Source organism: Grus americana, chromosome 8, assembly GCF_028858705.1.
Source record: "Grus americana isolate bGruAme1 chromosome 8, bGruAme1.mat, whole genome shotgun sequence".
In the NCBI taxonomy this organism is placed as follows: Eukaryota; Metazoa; Chordata; class Aves; order Gruiformes; family Gruidae; genus Grus; species Grus americana.
This window is the reverse complement of record NC_072859.1, coordinates 22366153-22387393: the sequence shown is the minus strand read 5'-3', so window position 1 is coordinate 22387393 and position 21241 is coordinate 22366153. Positions and strand designations below refer to the sequence as shown.

General features: G+C 38.6%; 1 protein-coding gene across 4 annotated transcripts in view; it reads right to left on the bottom strand.

Annotated features, from left to right (window-relative positions):
* Positions 1-522: 522 nt before the first annotated feature.
* The window catches only part of ADGRL4 (adhesion G protein-coupled receptor L4), a 162263-nt gene continuing 141544 nt past the window's right edge, over positions 523-21241 (bottom strand). For 3 of the 4 annotated variants that reach the window (XM_054833349.1, XM_054833348.1, XM_054833347.1), the window contains 6 exons: positions 20087-20290; positions 18857-19077; positions 18695-18761; positions 4871-4962; positions 3108-3276; positions 523-2572 (listed from right to left, as the gene is read on the bottom strand). In XM_054833349.1, coding sequence (XP_054689324.1) covers positions 2510-2572; positions 3108-3276; positions 4871-4962; positions 18695-18761; positions 18857-19077; positions 20087-20290 — 816 coding nt within the window. In that variant the 3' untranslated portion in view covers positions 523-2509. The other variant, XM_054833352.1, reaches the window with a different exon arrangement.

Genomic DNA, 21241 nt, shown 5'->3' with positions numbered 1-21241 from the left:
CGATTTGATATTTCATATCATAGACTCGTGGAATAATTCAGGCTAGAAGGCACCTCAGAGGGTCATCTCATCCACCTTCCCACTCAAAGCAGGGTCAGGTATGAGATCGGGTTGCTGGGGGCTTTATCTAGTCTTGAAAACCTCCAAAGATTTTAACACAACTGTACAACCTCTTTGGGCGACCGTTTCCAATGCTTCACTATCCTCATGGTGAAAAGGTTTTTCCTCATATCTTGCTGAAACCTCTCTTTTTTCAGTTTATGTCTATTGTGTCTCCTCCTCTCTCTGCTGGGTTGGGGCGCATGTTACTAAGGGTTGTGACAAATAAACCCTTTTTATTTTAGTCAGTATTTCTGCATGCAGTAGGGAGGACAATTACAGTATCCTTCAGGCTCTAAGGCAATGAATCTAAACAAAATTTTTCTGCTCCTTATGTGCTGTATTAAAAGATGAAAACTCATCCTTGCATGTAAGTAAAACAGAGTTTGAATGAAGATCTGACCCAGAGACTGGAGAGCACAGTTTTCCCATAAAAGATGTTCTTTTATTAAAAAGACTATTGTAACCTAAACACTTTATGATATAGTTTCTTTACAAGGAACTTGTTCAATCTCACTGAGTATGCTGAAGTCATTATACATTTACTAGAGATGCTTCTTTGTCCAGACAGGCTTACTTATAGGTTACATTTCTGCAGGAGATTAAAAACGATGCATTAGTAGATATCCTTCTAAAACTACTCTTTTGAGTAATATGTATCTGCATCTTCCCAAACCTGGAAGAACATATACAACAGCGAAGGAAATACAGCAAATAATTCAGGGCAAATAATACATAACCATGAGAACTTTTACCACTGTATTTATTTAAACAAAGGGAAACATGTCAAAAAGTGAGAGCTAAGCACTTCAGTTTATTCACATATTTTACATTTAAAGGACCAAAAGAAATAATTTTTTTTTTCAGGAAAAAAGATGCCTCTTGTGGTTTCCAAAATTTTGACAGAGACATGGAATATACTTAATGAAGCATGTCACTGCAGTGCATACAGCAATAGCCTTGTGTATATGGAAAAAAGATAAAAACCAAACAAATTTGACCATTAGCAAAAAAAGGTTTCCTTTAATATAAATAAAATTCAGAGTAGTACTTTATTTTAACAGACAACACAACAGCGGGATTTATTAACAGCTGCATATTTACAGTGCCTCACTGGTAAACATACTGGGCTTCATCTGAGATCCTAGACACTTCCTGAGAAGGCAACGTGGGCTGAGGATTGCTCAGCACTTCAGATAAGCTAGGTGCTAAAAGGGTGAAATTAAAGCATACTTTTAAAATAAGTAAGATGGCAAAGGTAGAACTGCTGATGCATCGTGTTTATGCCCTGATCCAGCAAAACTTGCACCTCAAGTCCTCCCTTTGATTTCAGTAGATCTATGAATGCTCCTAAGGTTAAACACGGGATAAGTGTTTCAAAGCCATGAGCCTCAGAGGAAGACAACTACTTGACTCAAAGATGCTATGAGTAAACTGCTGCAATTACAGTTTTACATGGTATGGAGGCATATGACCTTGAATGAAATCCGTATTCTTCTGCATGAGTGATTTCTACCACTTTACTTTTAATTTGATCCTACAAGGTCTGGATTCCAAATCTCTCTATCAAGTGACAAACTTGTGAAAGCATCTTCTCCCCACAGCCTTCAAAATCATAGTGCCAGTTTAGCAGATCTCAGTCTTTTTGGCAATTAAATAAAACAAGAACCAGATCTTTTTGAAAGTATTCACAAAATAATCTTTCACTTATAAAATGGCTGTTCCACCATTCTTGTATCAGATCTGACCTCAGCTCTTTAGATCTAAACAGTTCTTTAAAAGTTATAAAAATAAAGAATTGATTAATATACAAATATATATTTCAGAGTGATAAGAGAATAATATTAAACAAATTCCTTTTTTAATCTACTTTAAATTAAAAGAAAGGGTTTCAAAAGTCTGGGCTAAAGCAGATCTTTATCTAGTAAGTCTTTAATGGAACCCATTCCCTGCAGATGGCCACATACAACTTAGTATAAGAAGCTCATTACTACAAAAAGACAGTGAACATGTTTCAACTAGCAAAGCAATTCATAAAATCTGCTGTGCCAGTTGGTTTTTGGTATCTTGCTTTCAAGAACTGCAGATATTTCTAATATTAGAAACAAAACCTAAGTCAAGAAAAAGTCTTGAGCTTCTTTGGAAATTTGCTTCTTTCCCTGCTCTTCATTAATATTTGTTTTGCAATAATCAGTTTGTTTTGTATACTGTTTGTATACAGCATAATATAAGTGCTCTGCATGAATGCACACGTATGTACAAAACCAGTCAGTAATTCAGTTAAGAGATATGCCCGATCACTGGGTCATTTCATACTTTCACAATACCATATTTTTCTGTAATATCCGTAACAACATCATCAGGTTGCTCCCTTCTTCCACTGAGATGCTCATGCACGTTTTCCTTCCATTTATCTCAAGCAGCCGAAACAGCAAGGAACATTTTTGAACAACCTATAATACTCTTCCTGAATCTGAAATAAAAATATTGAATTATTAAAATATGAAATAAATTTATTAATAGATCTATATGTCTTTTAAGTAATTTTGTAGTGCTCTGGTCACTATATGATTTAAAGTGGGGCCACTTTTGACTTTAGGACAGGACACTGAAGAATGTATCATCTCAGGATGGTGTGGGTAGCGTGAATCCCGCTGCTAACTGGAAAGACTGGAAGGGAGTTTTATTGCACGTACTGCATCACTTCATCGGGTTAATGGCACTATAATCAGTTTCACAATTTTAAAAAACATTTTTCCATGTTTCATACATTGGTTTTAAAACCAAGCAAATCTGTGAGACAATAAAATTGGGCAGAGGTTCTGTCTCCAGTGAAGGTAATAGCAAAATTTCCCCTCTTCCCTCCTCTCCCCCATCACTGGCACAAGGATTTCCTGCCTTGCTCTGTTCAAACCTTTGCACCACAACTGCACTGCAGGGCTGGGCGCCTGCCTGTGGACCTCCACAAGACTGCCCGAGTCGCTTCCCACATGGAATGGGACACTTACCTTCCTAGACAACACGCAAAGAAATATGAAGATGAACATCCCCTGGAATGCGTTGAAGATTGTAAAAAGATATGCAGTAACCACAGATCCCTGTACGACGTGGAGGACCCCGAAGATCCAGGTAGCCCCAAGGAGGAACAGGAGAGCAAGAGCACCTCGGGCACAGGATCTAGACAGGAAGGAAACATTGCAAACAACATGCAGGCACGTGCTATTTCCCTTCTTTCACTGTTTTGGATGGTGAACGCTGTTTAGGCACTTTTTTCCTCAGCTGCAAAGGCCTGAGAAGTGCAAATGCATGGGCTGCTCTTTAGGGTGTGCTGTAACACTGTGGCATAAATAGGCTCACATAATCGCTGCAGACGGGCAAAGGAGAGAAACTGGAGGGCCTTAAAACACTGGCTTCTTTAATCTTTAGATATGTTTTCTCTGGTGTACTGCAGCACCATATGATTTGATTTAAATCTACTGTTGGTGTAATTCCCCAAGGAAAAACATATGTCTGTTATGAAGCATTCCCCCACTTTTCCTCCTCCCCCTTATCCTCCTCAAAAAATAACCCAGAAAAATGTACAGTGTGCTCTTAGGTCAGTCAGTACATGTGCATGACATCAAAGGGTTCTCGGGCTGCCTCTCAGGTTCACTGCAGAAGATGGTGCCACTTGTAAAACCAGACTTTCTTTCTTTCACTCTTTCTCTTTTAAAAAAATTATTTTTGTTTTTAGAACACAAATACCTTCAAATAGGTCCTGGGTCAGCATATTGATGCTTTAAAATTATAGGAACTGATTGACTATGATTTTTTTTTTCCAACGTGCTGTAGAGCCCTGCTCACAGACTCGAGCAAATTACAGCATGTTGTCTTGGAAATGAAGCCACTGATTACTTTCTTATTCATTCTCAGCCCAGTCATTGCAGGACTTCCTTTGAACAACAGACATTTTTAGCACTGTTTCTCTGAAAATGAATAATTTTCAACTTCATTAAAACCAGCTCACCACATGAAGCTATGACGGGTGAGGAATAAGAGAAAGTAATCAATCAAACAATTGCTAAATCCTAACTATAAATCTAGTGCAATGCATTGAAACTGCAGGAGTGTTCCTAAGCAACACAAACAGTAAGTTGTTTTCAATGTTCCCTGTAGTACACTTCAGCTTTTCCTGCACAAATGGTTTTCAAGGTTCCTATAAATCAGTTTTAAAGAGAGTGAGTTGATGGAAAAATCATAGCAGCATGCAAAGTAAAAATCCTGGAGAGCACCCTCTCCACCCCTCCCACACCAGAGAAGCACAATGTCCTACTGTAGACTTTTTACAAATAACATGAATGGCTTGATTCTCTTATCACTGAATTACTTGTTACTTCAAGGCAAATATTTTGGTCCTAATTCAGGCATAAGTTTTGAAATCTGGTTTGGCTTCTATAGAGGCTGTGGAAAGTACTTCAGAAAAAAGGACAATTACTTCTTTAACCTTGCCATCAGGCTTTACCCTCTGGTTGTTACGGGCCACTCGTTGTAGTCCTCCTACACCTCTCACACAACCCCAGTGTTACTGTACAAGGTATTGCGCAATGGGAATAAAGACTGCAAAATCTACCTCCAAATCTATATGAGGAGATAAGAGGGAAAAAAAACCCCCCAACTTTCTTTTTCTACAAATCTTCCAAAAGATTAAACTGTTATTTTTGAATGCTCACTTTCATCTCTGGCTGTATTTAAACGTACAGAAGGTAGAGTTTGTATTAAATGGCAAACTTACCTTATATTTTCATAACAACTAACTTCTGGCTTTAACAATGCAGTGTGTCGAAATACTTTATAAATAATCACTCCAAAAGCCAACAAATTAACCTGAGGGGAGTGAAGAAAGGAACTTTTAGTTCAAACCAGGATGCTTTTGAATACCAGTAACTGTTACACATTTAAATGAAACAAGTCAGATAAAATTTCTGTGTATGTAAAACCTACAGAATCCAGTGCCGGGAGGGGAAAAACCCCACCCTTTTCTGATCCATTCTATTAAAAAAATATGAGCCCTGTAATAAACATTGATCAAACAGGGCTGTAACTCTACCTTATCTCAACAGTATCACTGCCAACAGTCTGCAAATGTTTATTGATTTTATTGGTAAATCTCTTCAATTTCCTGCTGAGATTTTTTTTTCTCTAAGTAGAGATGTTTAAGAAGAGAAGAAAAAAAGAGACAAAAAGAGACGAGACAACAAGAAAAAAAAAGAAAAGAAGAGAAAAAAGAAAAGAGAAGAGAAAAAAGAGATGAGAGAAGAGAAGAAAAAGGAAAAGAAGAGAAGAAAAAGGAAAAGAAAAGAGAAAAAAGAAATAAGAAAAAAGAAAAGACAACCAAAAAAGCCCCTTCCTCCCATGGATTTTCTATTGTAGTGTATTGTGTAGACCTTGACAAAATGTATGTCTTTGGTTGCTGAATAACATTAATAACATCTTATGTTCTGAGGTCTTTGGGGTGTGAAAACTTTCAAGTGGCACAAAAAAACTTTGAGGTTTACACAAAGAATTTTTAAAAAACTAACTGGTTGAAAGGCTCCTTGCTGCGTATTCTCTCATATTTTATGTTTGTTTCATAGGTGAATAATTTCAGTATGTTTTATTTCCTGCCTTCTTTATAATGGCATCACTTTATTTGAACTTGAAACAGAAAAAAGCAACTAAAAGAAGCAGTTTTGCAAATGATGCTCAATTATGGTTCTGAAACTCTCTTTGCTTGGCTGGGCTTCACTGATCTTTCATTTAAATTTATACTGTATTCCTTTAACAATGTGGATGGGTTTGTTTTCTTGCTTTTTAAAAAAAATTGTTATTTTGCTCTGCAGCATTTAATATCAGAATCTATTAAAAATGTTTGTAAGTGAACCAAATTTTAGCTGGATGTCATCCAGATACTATTTGTAGATCCTCGGTTGTAATCCCTTGGTTGGTTCCTGTGGGCTTCCAGCTGTAGAATGAATAGAATTAACGTCTTCTCCAACTTGTTTCTCCAGAAAGACTGTGTGATTTTCCTCCCTCCTTCTTTTTCTTTAAAAAAAAAGTCCTCCGAAATGAAAACAAAAGGCTGCTGTAGGAGCACAGCATCACTGTAAAAAGAATCGCTTTCATTTGTTAACACTTGTTATGTACATCCTTAGAACATTTTTGTTGTGTCAAGGGGGGAGTATCTGATATTAAATGCAGGCTCTGCTCTAATTAGCTGCATGCTCATACTTTAATACAGCATAATGTATTTACAATTTGATAAGACAGGAGATAGAGCTGATTAGCAGTTTAGGGAATTAATCCTTCACTGAATACTTTGTACGTGCGCTGATCGTGAGAGCTATTCTGAAGCTCCTTATATTTAAAATTGTAATCTATAATATCTCCTAAACCAGCAATTTTTCAAAGTTAATTATAAGTCAGTCAGCAGTTGTGGGTAATTATATGCAGACTTACTTTTTATCTTATATTTGTTGGTGAATAATGTATCAAATAACTTAATGCACACACTGTAATCTGCATAACCCACATAATGTACTTATTAATCTGAAAAAGGTAGGGTGAAATGTGATCAAAGTACCACAAGGACGGAGAATACACACCGCTACTTCTTCAGAAACTGTTACCAAGATCGCAAGCACAAACCACGCCACCAGTCTTCCTCTCTGCTGGCCCGTCACCAAGATCACTAATGTCAATGAAAGCCTTCCTATTGCCATTAATAGGCTCCGTCGAAGCTCTGTGGGCCAAACCCCATCATCCTTCTGCCACGTAGACCAGCTGCAGAACTGGAGAGGTTTTTTAACTGAGCGAGGATGGGGTGGGCAACGGGCAGATGTGGGGCCTCGCAGCAGCGGCTTCCATTTCTCTTTGTCCCAGCGGGGCTCCTTTACACAAATACTATTTACACTGTCCGTTGCACAGGATAATAGGATTTGGCCCTCTGCGTTAAAGTAATACCCATTAACTATGATCTTTTCATTCATCAGTTCATTCTAATGGGAATAATCTGTACGTATCGGGGGAGCGGGAAAGGTTAACGCCAGCTTCTCGGAGTCAGCTGCCAGAACACAATTACTGTACAATACGTCTCAGGTAGCCTCGCAGGAGGTAGTGTTACCCGGTAATGAGGGTGAGCTTAACTTCTGCAATACCCGGTCATTTCCAAGATTTATTGAAGTCTTACGTCGGTTTTTGTCCCATTTTGAAGCACTCCATTAATAAAAAATATCTATAGCAAAGTGCATAGACTGATTTTACACAATGATCAATGTCTCAAAACAGCTTTTAGGCAATGTAGCGGGTTTTTGGTTTTGGTTTTTTTTTTTTCCTCAACCTAAGTTAGAGGCCTCTGGAACTGCATTTTGTCCTTTGGGGGACAAAATAGGTAACAACAAAGTAGTTGTAACTGTCCTGTGACACAGAACTGCAGCAAAACTTGAGGGAAAACAATAACATGAACTCATGGGTAAACCCAGGAGAAAAAACTAGCTACTGTTAATAATGTGTCAAGCGCAGCCTTTAGAGAAAACTGGCAATCCAATAGGTGTCCTAAGCTTAACGTATTCTGCTTCACCCTCTGCATGTTCTTTGCTTGGAACGTACCAGGAGCCTCAGCTGTTTCTGGGAAACGTAAAGTAAAAAGTTCACATTGGACAGCTGGACTGAGTAGGAAAACTGGGGATGTGGACTGAGTAGGACTGAAGGGGAAATGGCCTTTATGTAACTGGTATCCCCAAGGAGCCACACATATTTCAACAAATAGGATGGGAAGTCAAATCAACAAAAATGCCTGGCCAAAGACGCAACCACTTAAGACATTTCAATTCGTATCCAAAACTGAGCTTCAGATGAGCAGAAATGGAGGCAATAGGCTGTAAAAGTCATCCAAAATATAGATAGGCACAAGGAGTCCTGGACCCCAAAATCTTCCATCTGGGACAGAGGGACTTATGGATGAGAGATGCTGAAACATCTAAAAAGGCTTCAGCTGCTGCTTATAGCCAAATACTGTGTTCTATGCTTACTTGTCTTGTAATCATGTGTTTTCATTTTTGTAATTAAAGCACAATCTCCAGATCTTGTTGAATAAAGCTTCGATGACGTTATAATTAAGGGTGCCTTAAGGTGACAGGCAAGGTGAATGAGAATGACATGGCAAACATAAGGCACACGGTCTCCGGAGAGGCAGCAAGCTGAAGTGGAGCAAGATGTGCAGGCAAGTGTGAAACCAAGCTCAGGCCAGGCTTTGCACAGGCCTGGAAAGACCCAGCCTGGGGACTGCTGCTGCCACACGCCGGCTTTGGGGAGAAGTTACCTGTATAATGAGCGGAGCTACTCCGCGGCTTTGGGCAAACCCTAAGCGTGAAATGTTGTGGCACGGCCACAGTTTTATCAAGTGAATAACGACATTACAGTGTGACACAGTAAGTTCTCGTGCCTTTGTTTTCAGTGTTATTACATGGCTGAGCAGTCAGAGAAACTGCTGCATGTCCTGAGAGGGGCTTCTCGGCAAGTCTAATAGGCTAAAGGGGAATTGCATTGATTCCAAGCCTAGAACTGAATTCTTTTTTTTTTTTTGTTTTATTTATTTAACAAACCACCCCAAACTGCTCTTGGGCAAACAATACACTCAGCCCTTTCTATTTCACAAAGGAAACCTCTGACTTTCTCCCTGCAAGCCCAGTTCTGTGGGGCACTGAGCATCCTCAGCCCTCCCTTCCCCTGAGATTCCCTGGGAATCAGGTTTCATTCAGCGTGCTCAGGTGCACTGTAGGACTAATTTTAATAATTAATCTATTCCTTTTTTTTTTTTTTTTAACTGGTTAATCAAATCCAAGGGCTGATATAGGAACAGCCTCCACTCATAGCATCTTCAGGGAATAATTTCTCCTTAAAGATATTTGTAAAAGTATTTTTAGCTTTCTTAAATTCTTGAAACGTTGGGGTATATTTATGAACAAACGGTAGGAAACTTAAAAGATATTTATGTGAAATAGACACTAAATAAGGGCAATTATTAAGATCCCATGAAATCAGGATTCTGTAGATATAGGCAACTACATTTATGTGTCTGTATAACCCAGGTTAATCTCTAAGGAGCCACAAATCTGGATGAGCTAGGTTTTATTGTGCACCCGTGGCTAAGTTTAAAGGGAGGATGGTAAGTATTTGATACGTCTCTCTGGGGACATCACCTGTGTGAAGGATCATGAGTATTTAGGACTTTGGAGTGACTTCTGCCTGCACTAGACCAATGGCAAAACTCCCGTTAAATGGTAAAACTCCCATTGCCTCCAGCGTTGTCAAGGCTTTACCTCTACACGTCATTGAGAGTGGCAGTCTCAAGGGATTCATGGGCAGCAGTGGACGCTGCTGTGGGTTCCACTCTGCACATTAGCACTTCCACGTATCATGGATGCAGAATGTGGTATAGAGCAGGATCATGACATTTTCCTGCAGCTGTGTTTTGGGGATTTCCGCGGTACAGTTCCCATGTTCGCAACTGTGATGTTGGTAAGATACAGCAGGCACGCAAAGAAGCGTTCAGAGCTGTCTAGAGCTGTACAAGTCCTAGGAGTAGATCTGACCCACAGCCACAGCAGCGGTCTGGATAATTTCCTCTCCCTTTCACGGGAAAGAAAAAGCAATTGCAAATTCAAAGAAATTTCCTGATGCTTTCCTAATCATCTTGTCAACAATAAGGATGTTTTGTCAAAGGAATTAGCCTGGGGAGCTCTGTTCAATCAATCAATCACATGTATTTTAGGACAGGATGGGAAAAACTGTGTGTGGTGTTAACCTACCTCCACCTAGAGCTAGGATGGCTCTGTAAATGTTTGCAGATTTGCATCCCTCCCTCTGTCTCAATACTACCACAGCTAACTGGACAGATACTTCTGCACAGGCTTCTGTAATGAAGGAAAACTGCCCAACGGATGACATGGGTAGATCAAGATACTGCTGCTTTGACTTCTACTCCTAGCAGTTCTGGGACCACCACAGCAGAATTTCAACCATCCACAGTTTGTAGAAGAAAATAATAGAGTTGTATGCATATCAAGACATAATAATATTTACTTGGTTCTTTTTCCTAAGATGAGGATACAGAAGAACACTGAGAAACAATCTCATCTATTGCCTAAGCAAATTACAAACTTCTCTGTTGATTACTAACTGTGTTTTGCAAACTAAGTAATAATATAAAAATGAGCACGTAGGTCCTAAAATGCTAAATGTTCCAAGCTGTTGGAGTTCTGCTAATAGCACATTGCTTAGCAACTGCTATATTTAAAATAGGTCCTTAATTCCACTGTTAAATGTACGTATTTTACATACTGGAAGAGTAACATAATGTTCTATCCTCAAGTAAATATGATGTTAGTGCTTCACACTGCATGAAACTCTCTCTGTGTAGGTACAGAATGATGGTTATTTTTAGTTGAGCACTGAATGGTATGAAATGCACAAAATTTAATAAAGCATGCAAAACATCTGCCTGCAAATAAAAATATTTGCACTCATGTTGAAGAGTTGTAGTTTCTTTCATAATTAATTACAATTAAATTGTAAGATACCGAGTGAAGTGATATATATCATCATTTTGCCCCATCAAGGTAGCTGACAGCTGTCAAATTTGGCAACTAACAAATCTTTTTTTTTCCTTCCTCCCCCCCCTCCCTTTTTTAAGCAAGACAAAAGAGCACTTGAAAGCTCGGAGGGAAATGGTCCATCTTTCATGGCGGTAGCTCGGTTAGCACCTGGACATCTGGTAAAATGAAACAGATCAGGATGAGAGGCATTCAAGAAAATTTTGTCCAGCATTTTTTTTTTTGTTGAAAAATGTCAGTTCATTAGCACTAAAAGACATTTACTCTTTTAGACTATACTTTCACCAGGAAAGGCTTCCTGACTTGGATAGCTTTTCTGATTAAAACCAGAAAGGACACTCCTGAACAATGAAAATCCCTGTGGACAGGGCATTTATCCAGGATGTTGGAGACATGGGCACAATTTTCTGTTGTACTTAATATTCAGACTAGGCTATGACCCGTACTTTCTCCAGCCTCTGTACTAGCTATTCACTGCTATTGCTCCGTCAGCCCTGCTGGATCTATTCCATGCCATATAAATAATTAAATATTCACTGGAGCAGGGAGAACTGGATCTCCTTAATCCTCCAGTTCCTCATCCAGGACTACCTAAAGACAGTTCTTTTTTTAACAGTAGAGTAATTGTTTAGTATGAGACTGAGTTTTTGAGGCTATTTCCAATACACATGTGTTTATAGAATGAAAAAGGAATTGGTAATTTCATATATGATATCCTGGTGTAAAAGATACACTCCAGCCTTTCAAAAGTTATTAAAACAGTTTAAATACCAGCCTTTTAAGGCTCTCTAGTGTTACAAAGAAGAGAAGGTATAAGAAAGAGGCAGCTAATTCTAAAGATTCAGACATACTAGTTCTGATTCAATCTGAGCACTTTACATTCAAACTTCAAAAACGAAACCCCCAAATCATTCTCTTTTCCTTTCTTAGTCTCTGTCTCAATAATTGATGAAACCATCTATATGCTGATGTCAGATCTCACAAAAAAGAATGAGAAAATTTCTCCTGCTGCTCTCTTAGGCATATACTTGAATTTTTTACATATATCATATTGAATTTGGCTCTTTCAAAAAATGTCTGAAGTTCAGAGCAGCTGTATCTGTCTCAGTCTTTACAATGACCCTCATTATGAGTGTTTGAATTAATGAGCTTGTGATGGTCTGAATTCTGCCACAGAGAGCAATACATTTCTGTCTTTCTGGCTGTACGGCTAATGGCTGGGTAAAATGACAACATTCAGTGGGTCACCGTTATTTCAGTCAGGGGAGAATGGAATTAAGCTATTAACAATACAACAGTTTAAGCTTCAAAATGAAAATGTATGCCATTTTAATTGCATAAAATTGGACACAAGCTGGCAGTCAAACAGTCTGGGTTTGTCTCCTGGCTGATTTATCTCATTATCATGTCCCTGGTGAATATACCTTCTGAAATGCTTTAGGTATACAACAGCAGTCTTATCTGGGGTAGAACATGTAACAAAGACATTAACAAACCCCCTTTAGGCTATATTTTGGGGAAATATTTTCAATAATGCAAGATTAGAATGTTATGATTCTAATATTTTAATAATTTCACTTGTTTTAAAAGTTAAAACATGGCTAAATGAGTTTATTTCGAACCCTGTCTCAGTAAATACGTAATTTTCACATAGGGTTGCTCTTTATATATGAATACTTCAAAGGTGTGCTTTTACACACCTCGAGCTGTAGATTTAAACTCAATTAAATGTTTCCTTTCTATTTTTAGAATGCTTATAGCAAGCTGTAAATAAATATACAAATAAATGGGGTTTCTATATTTTTCATCAGAGTAAACAGCTTCTCCGACTTCTGGATTCAATGTTGTCACTGATTGGATTGCAAAGCTGAACACCTAGGGAACTGAATATGTTTGTCTAACCTCGGTTCCGCAGCAAAGGCAGGAGGGATGAACCAAGAGAGCTGTATCTGGCCTCAGCCAGAAACGTTAGCCCAAGGAGATCCAGTGGTAGGACTGGGGTCTAACTTGCTTGCAGTGTAATTAAGTACTGATTTACTCTCTTCTCCTTTTCCAAGAAGCTTTTCAGAAGGTGTATTTAATCGGCAGTTGGTAATGACAGAAATCAGGCTCTTTAATGAACTGATTCCAGGTGCATCAAAGACTTTAGACCGCATGTTACACCTCTCCTATGGTTTCTTTGCATAAATGCAAACCTGTCTTAGGCTGCATCTGGAGCCTCACGCAGGAGCCACGCAGAAGTATTTTTACCTGGCAAAGAAGAGTGAAATAGTTGTGTATGATCTTTTAGCACAACTAGCTTCAGTGAATGAATGAGCTCCCAGGAGGGAAGCAGGATGAGGAGCACGACTGAGATGGAGTCTGGCAACAGGCTGTATTTGCCATTTTGGAGGTGTGAGTAGTTGGCAGAAAGCTGTCCATGCTTTCCACAGGTTGCCAAATCCTTTAAAGGATTTGGCCCTTTGCTTTTTAGCAATATTCACAATTCTGCTGTGGATGCGGTCACAAAATCCCATGCTGTGGCTTACGATCTTACTCAAAGCCACAAAAAGGTCTTTCAATGACCAAGTGAGATTTCCAAACAGAGTATTCACATGCAATTACTAGTGTGAATTTAAATTTGCTTCTCTAAATGCCTGCAAGTGATGAATCAAAGTGGCAGCAGAATAGTGGAAGAAAATGTAATATGAGTGAGAAAATATGTAGTATGGATGTAGTCAGGATGTAATTACTAAGAAAGTCCAAAAGACATCATCAGTCTATGTTAACTATCTAAACCAAACCTACAGTGTCCTTTCAATGAACAATTTAGGGTAAGCATATGTGTTTGTAATAATTGTGCTTATACCAAGGCAATGTAAAGAATCGCCAAGAGAGTATCAAGCAATTAAAAAACCCAAACAAAATACAACAACCCCCCCCCCCCCCGCCCCGATTCAGAGAGTTGTGTGGCTTTCCTGAAAAAAATCCACTGAGGCTTAATGTACATGGATCCATTAAAATAGTGGGCACAGTTTGTCTTGCTAGAAAAGGATGATGATGCCTGGGACATTAACCTGCACCGAGCTGTGGGATGTCTCAGGAAGCCTGCACAGCCAGCTGGCACCTGCGGGTGCTCTTCCCCTTCCCCTTGGCATCCACCTGTACTCCCTCACCTGCTGTTTCTGCTTGCTTCACTCTTGACGACAGAGGACATGCTTGACTTTTCAAGTCTAATGTCCTTTCAGTGAACCTGAGGAAGAACTTCTTCTCGTGCTTTTTCTTGTAACACTACTCGCTAAGTTGATATTTAAAAAAGAACCACAATCCCACAAAACTTTTGTATGGAACATCCTTCAAGGATCTTTGAACCTTATGTGATGAATTTGTTCCTGTGTAACAACATAAGAGCAAGTAATTTTCGTGTTGTAGACTAACGGCCACAGCCTCTTTTTCCAAGGATTTCCAGGGACTTTATTGACAGAGGGAAGGAAGGAAAAACCTTAATTTCATGTCAAAGTCCTGATCTTGCTGAGAAATGGCATCCATTGGGTATGGCAGTATGGAAGCTGCGTCTTGGAGATGAAAGCTGGTCCTGTCCACTAAGCAGGGCAAGTACTTTCCAACTCAGTGATTATTTAGCACAGCAGGTACTGTTGTTGCTGAACAACATCGTGGTTTGAACTAATCTGTTTCAACCAAAGTTGCAGACTCGGTCTTTAATGCCACTATATAATTAATTATCTCCACTTTATCCACAATAGTGTAAGAAATGCAACGGAGACACCTTTAACTGAAGCCACAGAGGGGATAATCGAAAGGGGACTATTATTCTTTCATAAAGAATAATAAAGCCATTGCCAGTCCCTGTAGGAAATTTATTTCCACTAAAAAGGCAGACTGAGGGAAAAGAGCGGATATAAAAAAATGTTTAAAACAGCTATTTTCTGAAAAAACATACAGTAAACGGTACAGAGTATACTTTTCTCATCTATCTAAGAAACATAACTAGGCATTTATCACAAATAACCCTTTGGAAAAAACTCCACAGAATTTTCCAAAGCATAAATATTCACTAAAAAAATGTGAGATGGTGCTATGGTTTGTTGTGATGGAGGTCAGAGGTCAAATTTCTATAGTAATCCTTAGAATATCAAGAAATATCAAGTGTAATGAACATGAGCTGCTTCCCTGACAAATGGGAATAATAATGTGAAGGAGCCCGAAGAGGCAGTGTACTTGATTACACCATTGTGGTATGATTGACCTCAGGGGGGGTGCTTTTTTTTTTTCCCCTTTCCCCTCCTCCCTCCCCTCTTTTTTTTTTTTAGTGGGAGCAATGGACTATCAGATCATGCTCAATATTGAAATCTGGGAAAATGTAAAACTTTAAACTCTTTGAATATTTACTTTTCTACAAGAAAGATGTTCAGTTTGAATGGCCTAGATTAAATACATGGAATTTGTGAGTATATGAGAAAACAGCAGAGTAATGGATTTGCCAGGAAATTTTTCTGCATTGATTGCAGTAGTATTACTAATCCTGAATCAACCTAAATGTACAGAACTGAGTAAGTATTAGAGCTGTCCAATAAGATTTGATGAATGCGCTATTCCATTAATTTTACCTTTTTTGTTGAATAAATTATTTGACAAATAATGGTAAAATTCATCAAATAAATTATCTGATGAATATATTTTTAAGTAATCGACTAGCTCTAATGAATATGCAGGCAGTTCCTTAATGAAAAGCATTACTCTACTGTTAGCCTGCTTTCATCACTCATATGTCACTTTTTTGTATTTTGCAACTGCAATCTGTATATTTTATTCATTTACCCATTCATTTATACATGGGAAGTTCAAAACAGTGTGGTTAATCAATCACTGCAGTTCTTAGAATATTTTTGCTTTACTGTTGATTATTCATTACATTTATTACATAGGAATGCTTAATAAAAAGAGCTTGGCTTTTCTGAGGACACCTCTCCCAAGAACTATTTGTGGCTTGTGTGTTCCAAGTCAAGTTTACAAGAATGCTCTGAAAATTGCAGGGTCCATTTATAAGCCATTTTTGTAGTTGCAAACACTACAATTACCAATTGTTTCAAGAAACTGGAGCTTGAAGCCAAACCAGACACCTTCAAGGTCCCTGAAAACACACATTAGAGGAGTAAAACAAGGAAGAGCGTACAGGAGCCACCTCCTCACTGCACAGCGCTAGGATGTTTGGATAAAAGCCACAGAGAGGATTATTTGGATGATGTTCAATTTTGGAAATGTTCCAACCTCAAAGAGCAAGTCTGTATTTTGTTATTACAGAGGTGATCTCAACAAATGATACTGATAGATTTATACTGTTGAACGGCAAATTGCACCTGTTAATGTTACAACATGTCACGCTTCTGAGTCCTGGTTCCTCACAGAGGTATGCCAATTTATTGTGGCAGTGACAGTGGGTACAATAGTCAAGCCTGCATGACTCTGTCAATACTGCAAGGTGCAAATCATGTTATCATGGGCGACTTTGAACTTGCTGCACGAAGCTCCACTGAACAGATTTAATGGGAGAAGATTGTTGGAGAGGGGTACATTAGAAGAGTTGCCCATAGCTGCACTTGGAGTAGCAGCAATTCTCTTCCAAATTTCCCTTTTAATAGCTTGTAGACTGCCGTAAGTACAGCATGAATAGTCTTTGCCCAACCCTTCCAAATGACATCATTTCTACTGCCAGTTGGGCATCTAATATATAACTGTCCCTCACAACAGGGACAAGTGGAGGGATTTGTCCTGTGTCCACAGAGTTTAAAAGGTGAGGTTTCCAAAAACGTCAGTGATGCAGAATAAAGCCCTTACATAGGTCTGCTCCCACTCAACAGAGTGAGCTGTCACGCCAGAGGTGGGGGAAGCCATGTGGAACTCCTCCACAATGGGAAGGAGTTTGTTGTTGGCTGAACATTACATGGTCATCAAAACCGCAGCCACGTTACCCTGCAGACAAATGGTTACTTCCGTTCTACACACTTCTGATTACAGGAAGATTATTATTGTAAGAGTGTATTATAAAAGAAAAGAAAACGTTCTAGGGATTTTTTTTCCCCCATACCTTTTATCTCTGGAGCTTATATTTGTATTTGCCTCAATCAGGCATGGGTTGTGGTGTGTGTGAATGTTTGTCCCTTAAAGCTTGTGATAAACTCACTTTTCTATTAAAAAGTTTAAATACTTGTTATAAATAATTTCTCCATATTTGTATGCTTTGATCTAATCTACCGCATAGTTTTAGCTAAAATGGTTGTGGTTCTAAAGATTACAAGTATTAGGAGGAAGAAATAAGTTGTAGAAATTATCTTCAGCTTGCAGCTTGTTTTACAAAGGTTTAAAATGCCCTTTCTTTGCTAACTCCATCTAAAGAGCTTCTGACCCAGTCCTTTTCATGTACAGTCACCAGTCTAATAATAATAATAATAATAATAATAATTTTCAGATGGGATCAATAAGGCCATTGCTTTGCACTTAGGAATGCTAATAGAACCTTAATATTAATAAGCAAACACCTTCAGAAGTAGTGTTTCTGCTTAAGCAATCAGAGGAGAACTTAGTTTGTACTCCTGATAAACACTTCAGCTCCCTATGCCTCACTACTACTGCAGATCTGAAGTCCAAGGATGCGTTGGAAACAACGTGCCCTGAGACAGAAAATCTGTTGGTACAGAACCGGTTCTGCTCTTCACCATTTACGTGCTGTCTGAAAGGCATATTACAGTACAATCCAAACCACCTATCTCCTGGGTCCCCGTTCACAGCAACTGAAAGCACCGTTTGGGTACATGGGCATTTGTGCTGACAATGAGTTTAATGTTTTTGTGCAAGAACCAGGTTTGTGGTCCAGCCTCGGCTCCTTTGTGTGGCTTCACTTAGGCAAAGGGGTTGCTCCCAGCCTATCCCCAATCTACAGTAGGTATTTGGGGTGGAATTTGACCAGAATTATACCTGGTACTTTATTCAGCTTTGAAATGGCTAATGCATTGAAATAAAACTGCTTTACTGTCATCAACGTGTGTGCTTGGCACTGCCACTTCTTCTTTACAAATCCTCACATTTGTCACCAAATAGCTTAAAAAGCAGCAAAGGGTTATAACTGGCTTGACCACAGATGTCATGAGGCCTCACCATTGTACCTTCTCCTCCTGTTAGCTCCAGCTATTGCCAGATCACTGTCAACCCAGTCATACACAATAATGCCCCATTACAATTGGAATGGTTTGTTAAACTTCATAGCACTTAGAAATGCTCCCGAGGCACCAAAAATGTCTCGATTCAGAACTGAACATATAATACCTGCCAAATTTGCAGGTTTGAAACCACTTCCAATAAGAATTAAAAAGGCCCTCTTCACAGCTGAAATAGGGCTATCAATACTTGACTTGCCTGCCCATGTGAAATAGCGGGTTCTTTTCTCTGACGTCGCAATTTAGTTTAAAATAGCTTTGATGATGACAGGGTACACGCGAGTGATAAAAACATAAAGATGACAGTCTAATCTTACAAAGATGACCGATCACTGATAAGAGATTAAGTCACACAACATTTGAAAAACCAGATTATCTGTCTGCTAGGATAGTGTCTGTGTACACCTCCTGCTGAGCCGTGCTGAGATGGCAACGACATACGAAGATGCTACTTCTTAAAAACCAGAAATGCTTCACAGAATTTCTCAAACCATTGGGATAAAAGCAAGCAAGCAAGCAAGGAAAAAGCTCTGATCTTATATTGGGCTTTTTTTGTCAAACAGTAATTTTTCCGGCTAGTAAAGTATTTAGATGTACAGCATATAAATAATTTAGAGACACTATAAAAAGGTCTAAATTAGCCAATTCTGCCCTATAATTAGCACTCTCAGCTATGCTGGCAATGGGTGGGTGATTATTAAACACCTTTTATTATTGGTTTTATGTACTACAATAAAAAATGAAAATTATACTTACAAGAATTATTAGACATGCTGGTCCTATAAAACTCCATATAAAGTTATTCTTTGTGCTGAGCCAACATCTGAAAAGTAAACAGCAGAAAATGCCTTGAAACGTGCTATTGTGACTATTGCATCCTTGGTGTATGTTGATCTAGACACAGAAACAGCGACTTACACTTCTGTGGTGCCATAGTACTTGTATCCTAGTGCGGCGGAGATTCCAACGACCACGGCTGGACTGACGTAGCCAAAGACATAGAAATTCTTGTGCAAGAAACCCTTGTTGTAGATGACTCCCACAACTATAAGGTAGAGGTGAATACCTTCAATGCACATCCATGCAAAAGCAGCTAGAAGGAAATAATGGAGTAATCCAGCAGTAATTGAACAGAAGAGCTAGAAATTCAATCAGAGAAAGCAAGAGTCATCATTCTATTGATATGTCCATGTTAATATAACAGCATATGCACAGCAACCTCGCGATGTTAAAGTGGTGGTGCAGCAGCCCAGATGTAATGCTGCGTGACAAGAACGTGGCCTACACCCACGAGCACGCTTGTTCATGAGTGTTTTCTGTAGCAACTGGTAACAAAGACTACATTCAACTTTTAAAATTGGTGCACGTCTTCCCAGAAAAACCGCATAAACAAATTGACAAGGTTGATCCCGTAGTTACAGCTGAGTAGTCTATATGCTTTCCTGATCTAGACAAAGTTCATTTTTATGATTTTGATGACAATGTAATTAGGCATCACAAGGAATTATTTCCAAAATAACTTTTGTTACTACAACATGTTTGTAAAATGATATTGCTCAATCACTCAGTACTGGAGTGCTACCTCAGGGATAGCAGCTCGTATTTTTTCAAGTAATTTTAAATCCCATTCAGCTACTTATAGTAGGAGCATTTTGATAATTTGTGCATAATTTAATTTCCTCAAACTAATCTGAGATGCAAAAATCAACAGCCCAACCTTTATGAAAAGAAACAGGAACAGGTCAAGACCTCACACGTAGAAAGGAGAGGGGTCCTCCAGCCACCAGCACAATGCCTTCAACGCCAGCTTGGGACTGCAGCTCTGGCCTGGCGTTTAGGGAAACTCGTCACCCAGAGAGCCACCCATGTGGCTTTGTACCGCATCCAAACGGATGTGAAAACTCAAACATTGAGACCACAGTCTTGGTTAAGCTGACAAAGTTGAAATGATATCTGCAGAGGATGGTGGATGAAGGCCCTACTTCTTTAAATGACCATTTTATATTTCCTGTTACAGGGCTGGGAAGTCAGTGTCCCTAGAATATTCGTACCGATACTAGGAAACACTGGAAGCAGATGGAAGATCACATCTTGTACTGTATATTTACTTTACAACACAAAATCAAGATACAAGCAAAAACTACGCACCTTATTAGTGTTCATATTAATTCCAATCAGAAAAATAAGTTCCGCCAGGAAAAGGCTGCAGCAGAGGTTTTTGTGAATTGTCGTTCTAGTGCTTTGAATTTCACTGAAGAACCAGAATGTAAAAATGCACATGGAGAGGCAAATCAACGAAATAATTATTCCTAGCTGAGTGATTCTTGTAAGAATGTTATAATTTGTAACACCCTGGGGGAAAATTATAATATAATATTTAAAAGAATAGCTTTGTACCTTCTCAAGAAAGACCTCATTCTATAATACAGTTCTTTTCTTCTTTTCTACAAAATATTAATCAAAACTGTTTGTAGAGTTTCACTGTAAATGTACACTTTAGATAATCTAAAAAGTATTGTTTTTTTGTGAGACAGATATAATTCTAGGGGAAATTAGTAACGAACTGTATATATTCCTGCTCTTGCATTTTCTGATATTTCTTAACAAAACTTTTTATTAACAGCAGTATCTCCTAATATGATTTTAAAAATCAGATCATTTTAGTGAATGACAAATACACTGGCAGTAGGACATATATTAATATGACATGAACATTTTCTAATATAAAAGGACTTATCACAGCAGTGACTTAGATAAGCAAAATTGAATAACCTTCTTACTGAATTTGCAACATGATCAAAACAAGACTCTAAAATAACAATCACTTCAAACAAATGCTATTCCAGATATGTAACATGAACATTCTCCAAAGAAACACAGGCTATTTTAATATCGGATGCACATATTTTCTGTATAGGAATACAGTTACATTTGCTGCTTGGTATTTGCACAGAGAATCTCTGAAATACATGACTGTGCATCAGCATAAGGATAGTATTCAACTGACCATAAAATGGATCTAAGGTGGGGGTTTTTTTCCTAAATAAAGGACCAGAGATTATTCTCCTCCCAGCCTTCCTTTTCAAAATAACTATATAAGTACACGCAAAGGTTTTAAATTTGAACTGAAGAGTTAGGATGCTATTTAGCAACCAGGAAACAGCCTCTATCAGCATGAAATTCACAGTGTGAGAGAGCTGTCTCAATACAGTATATTCATGCTAATATTCTGCTTGCTGTCAGTTCTGATACCTTATAAAGCTGCCTCCTGAGGCAAGACCCGAGCTCCTGCGGATCTGGAAA